The following is a 5,362-nucleotide window of genomic DNA, read 5'->3' on the forward strand; positions in this document are numbered from 1 at the left end:
CCCCCACACCACAGGTCCGCTGTTTGAACACCAGCCATTCTTTGTTAGTTGGAACATCCCTGATTTGGTGTGTAACAGGTACAACATCTCACTTGACACCTCACCTTTTAAAGGCGTGGCAACACCTGCTAAGGTAAGCAGACACATATTTGAATGTTGAGTCATCATTGAGTTGCTAGTATTGAATTAAAGCATATGCTGTAATCAAATAACATGGTCGTTTACTTTACATAAAGCTATTATGTAAAAACATTTTATGGTAAATTGTTTTCTAAATTTAAGTTGCTCCATGTTTTTCTTGCATGCAAACACTGATCCTGGGTCTTGTTTATAGATGATGCCAACAAAGTACAATACATGAAGTTAATTTAATATTACTGGTTAATTTCCATATAGGAAAATACCTTCTTTGGTGGTAGTTATAAAGCTGTTCTTGTTCTTGAAAATCTTGTCTTATGCCTATTTAAAGGACATTCACAGGTTGATTCACTTTGTCATGTTTCTGCTGCAGGTCCCAGGCCAGTTTCTGTCTCTGTTCTACACAAACCGATTGGGTCTTTACCCACATGTAGACCTTGCTAAAAGGAAACAGTTCAATGGTGGCATCCCTCAGAGGGGTAACCTGAAAGCCAGTATGAACAAGGCCAGAGAAGATATTAACTACTACATTCCATCCAAGTGAGCCTACTTACAATTCACTCCCTTTATTGCTTTACACATTTGATGCTGATCTTTAACCTACTTCTTCATCTTCCTGTCTTTTCCTGCAGGACTAGCAAAGGCCTTGCTGTGATAGACTGGGAGGAATGGCGCCCTCTATGGGACAGAAACTGGGGCTCTAAGAGAATCTACCAGGCTTTATCTGTGGCACACCTTATGCAGACGAACCGCTCCCTGACAGTACGTCAGGCCACAGAGAAAGCCAAACAACACTTCCAGGTTAAAACTGATGAATAAAACAAATCATTTAGTTCTGAACAGCCAATAAATATTGATTCCTCTATTCCTCCTTCTACCTTCCATTTTAAGGTGGCAGCTAAGAGTTTCATGTCAGAGATATTGGCAATGGGCAGAGCTATGAGACCCAACTATCTCTGGGGCTTCTACTTGTTTCCTAACTGCTACAACTATGGCTGGGAGAAGCCACACTACAAAGGCAGATGCTCCAAGGAGGTGAGGAGGCAGAATGACGAGCTGCTCTGGCTTTGGGAGTCCAGCACTGCCCTCTACCCCTCTGTCTACTTGCAGGTTTGTTAATTAACGGCAATATTTACTGTTTACGCAATCTCTAATTTCATTTCCAAAATTCATTCATCATTTGTCCCCTGCATCCTTGCATTGTTTCAGGTCTCTCTGGCAGACAATCCCAAGGCTGCTCTAATGGTGAGAAACCGTGTCCAGGAAGCTTTGAGAGTATCTGCCCTGTCCAGACGGAGTGGCACTGCGCCCGTGTTTGCTTACATGCGACCTGTCTTTGTTGATCAGAACAGACGCTTCCTCAGCCGGGTAAATGAGAGTCATTTAAATGCTGCTTTGTTCAACACACGGTATGAACAATATGAGATAGGAGTCATTAGGAGAAATTAACAACAACCACTCTCTTAAAAAACAAGTCAGTAATTAGATCTGCTATACAAACATTACAGTTTTGAAAGACCTCATTATTTAGCGACCACACACTCGACTGAATTAGATACATCTTAGGTTACTTCTTCATCCTCGCCGTGAGGTGCTTCCAGCCTGAGGTTCCAGTTTTAAGAGGAGTTTGGTTTCTTGGTGTAACAACACCCTGCTCAGGTGGTAATCCTCACCTGAGCATGATCATTATCCTCTCTTCTCACCTCGTAGTGTTTTAGGGAAATAAAGAATGTAAAAGTCTGTGCTCCATGCATGCATTTTTCTCTTCTATGTATCTAAACAAAGGAAATAATGAATACATTTGTGTCCAGGGAGACTTGGTCAGCACCATTGGGGAGAGTGCAGCAGTGGGAGTGTCTGGCGCTGTGCTGTGGGGGGCCAGCGCTGACTATGATGACCAGGTAACATCAGCCCGCAGACCTCCACTGGACTGCTGAGAGACATGACAGTGTACTGGTGGTCAGTTAGATGATATAGGAGTCTGCTCGTCTCTGTGACTGACTGACAATACCTGAGTGGCTCCGGTACTGATGGATTGTGTTGGTTGCTATAGTGTAGCAGTATTAGTTAATCCACTGCAGGGAAACCAGGATTAGCTTGATGATGGTGACATTCACCGGATGTTTAAAGTCTTCTGAAAGGTAAATAATAGTCTTGAAGCTATTGTGTATTATTCAGCGCATAAGGTTGTTATTTGAGGATTGTAATATTTTGAGCATCCATGTTTCCTTGAACTGTCCTATGGTTTTTACACTTCAGTTTCTGCACAGGTTAAAGTAGCCTAATGTTATATAAAGGACAGACACAGGCTAGCTGTTTCCCCCTGTTTCCAGTCTGTATGTTAAGCTAAGCTAATCGTCTCATGGCTTCAGCTTCATATTGAAGGGAGAGACATGAGAATGGTATTGATCTTCTTTTCTCACTCTTGGCAGCCAAGAGTATTTTACAGATTATATGAAATATGTAGATTTAGTACAAATCAACATATTTCAAGGCTTTTGACTTGCTGTAATGTTCTGTTTCAGACATACAGGTGTAGAGTACAGTATTTAAATATACACAGTATATATACTTTTGAATACTTTTCTCTTCCTGCCCTTCCTTCACTCTCATCTCCCCAGACGTCCTGTGCAGCCCTCTCCTCCTACCTCTCCTCCACCCTCAACCCTTACATCACCAATGTCACCGTAGCCGCCCAGCTCTGCAGCAACTTCCTGTGTCGAGGGAATGGCCGCTGTGTCCGCAAAAACTACAACTCCAATCACTACCTCCATCTAAACCCAGAGAACTTCAGGATCCTGCATGTGCAGAAACGCTACCTTGTCCTAGGGAGACCTAGCCTCCCAGACCTGAAGGCCTTGAGGAGGGGGTTTACCTGTCAGTGCTACAAAGAACTGAGCTGCTCACCCAGGACGTACAGAGAGCTAGCCAAGGCCCTGGCATTGATTGTGAAACAAGGGCTGTACCAGAAGTTTCACACTCTGAATAAAGTCATGTTAGATGATGCGCAAGAAACCAGTATTACCAAGGACAATGTTAAAAAGAACTTGAGAGTTTAGCTTGTAATGAGTGAGCTGTATTCTTTTTTTTTCAAGAAAAACAATAATTCAACCGCACACTGTACATTCATACCTGTGGGAGCACCCGGGCCTGTCGCAATCCAGTATTGGACAGTTCATCTGCAATATTATAAGGACCCAGGAAGCATCACTTCATCTATATAATGTGTGCATCATGTGACCACTGACATCCTGAAATATGTTTGGTCTTGACAAAGTACAGGGGTTTGCCTACAATGTCAAATCAAATTTACAAATACTGTGTTATATCAAGTAACTACAACCTGTGCGACAACATTACTCCCACTGCGTGTTTGTTTATGATTTGCCTGTACATGTAAATAAATGGAAAGAGACATGGTGGCAGGAGTGTTGTTGGTTCACTGTTAAACACTGCCTGTCACCATACAGAGATCAGAGGATGACTGGACATGTTAGTGAAGAGAAATTCAGTCTCAAAATGTGATTGACTGAATAAATTGATTGGGATATATATTCATATCCTGTTGTAACTGGTGCTGCTGTTAGCACATAGACAAAAGTTGCTGACTCCTTGGTGCAACCACTCAGGTGTTTTCACTTATTCCCTGATTAGAGCTCCACTCTGCAGTGCAGCCGTGTACAGACTTGATGGGTCTTTCTTTTTTTAATTTGTCGTTGTCATGGTCGTAGGAAGAGCACAGGTGTTACTAATTAAGTGATTGTAATAACCAGCTTTGCGCCACACACAACTTTACCTTGAGCAGGTGCCTCATCAGATAAGTGAAAACACCTGTGTGGGTGTACAGGGCCTTATAAGCTGCATTCATTGATTTTTTTCTTTTCTTTTAGGCCACAAGAAGGCAAATAAACTCCACCAGATGCTGGTTAAGCTTTCATCACTTTGTCAGGCTGTTTCAGCTGTTAGCTAACTTGGTAGAAAGAAGTATGCTAGTTACACATCCAGCAGACTTGGAGCAACATCTGCATTCTTTTGGGGAGTCGTTTCTGTCAACCAAGACAAATGTAAGTACTAAAATCTTAGATCTTTAGAGCATGGGATAAAACCCAAACATAGAGCTTAAAAAGCTAAAAATCTAAAAGCAGCAGAGAGTTGTTGGCTAAATCTTTGTGTGTTTGTCACAAATGTCATAACTTTCACAATACCTGCATAAATTAACCATTTAATTCAATGTTTATATACAAAAATATTGAGTAATGGAGCCTGACAGGTTAATTGGCAGGTCAACCAACATGATAAAAAGATTAACGACGGAGGGTGGGGTTCATATTTATTAACAGGCAAACCGTTGCGTCTCACTCCCTGTTTTCATCTGCACAAAACCATGTTTCAGCTTTTACACAGCAGTCGTAAACTGCTCATCTAGAGTGCTAATGAGTCTGTATGGAGGAGTTGGCATATGATATTTCCATTGTGGTGTTGTCCGCAGATACTGTAGGCCATTGGTGTATTGACAGTGTCCTCTGGGTGGTAAGCGTGTGAGGTGGGTCTGGATTCATGTGCTTGCTTGTCTCAGTGATCTCCAAGGTGATTTAAAGGGAGGGTTGATACATTCTTGGTTATGTAGTTTTAACCTCTCACGCCTGCTTATGATGCCACAGTGAGCATACAAGTTAAGGAAACATGCAGACATCAGTTAAAGATTAAAAGTGTGGTTGTTTTATCTGTCTTGGTTCCTTACTGTCTTATTTAATTTGTTTACTCCATCACAAACAAATCTCAATACGGAAGTAGTAACTACAGATAAGACAAAAGGCTTTGGTGTGAACCAGGAACTGATCCAAGTGTATTCAATTACTGCAACTTACAGGCATAAAGCCAACATGTCATGTTGTTTGTGTCTTTGGACTTTTGTTTTTGTTTTTCATGCATAAGATAGGATACAGTTATGAGTCAGCCTGAAAACAGGTGGCAGGCCTTTTATTCCTTGGTAGCCTATGATAGTGCATGTTTTAACAGAGCCTTAACATGCAGGGCACCATAGGAACAGAGCGTGAAAACAAATATTTCCTCCATCAGGATTGCTTGCCTGCTCTGCTGCAGTAATACAGTGTGAAACGTTATTGCTCAGAACTTTTAAATAATGTAAATGTTGTTTACCAACTTTAAAGTGAAGAAATGCCAGTCATGTCACAGGAAAATTTTTAGATTTAATGAAGTTGTA

General features: G+C 41.6%; 1 protein-coding gene across 1 annotated transcript; it reads left to right on the plus strand.

Moving 5' to 3' along the window:
• Window positions 1-496: 496 nt before the first annotated feature.
• On the plus strand, window positions 497-3,197 carry LOC129112750 (hyaluronidase PH-20-like). The gene is made up of 6 exons (XM_054624970.1): window positions 497-678; window positions 771-939; window positions 1,030-1,248; window positions 1,348-1,506; window positions 1,950-2,039; window positions 2,760-3,197. The coding sequence occupies exons 1-6, from the start codon at window positions 497-499 to the stop codon at window positions 3,195-3,197; spliced, it is 1,257 nt and encodes a 418-aa protein (XP_054480945.1).
• The last annotated feature ends 2,165 nt before the right edge of the window (window positions 3,198-5,362 follow it).

The sequence above is a fragment of the Anoplopoma fimbria genome, chromosome 23, assembly GCF_027596085.1.
Source record: "Anoplopoma fimbria isolate UVic2021 breed Golden Eagle Sablefish chromosome 23, Afim_UVic_2022, whole genome shotgun sequence".
In the NCBI taxonomy this organism is placed as follows: Eukaryota; Metazoa; Chordata; class Actinopteri; order Perciformes; family Anoplopomatidae; genus Anoplopoma; species Anoplopoma fimbria.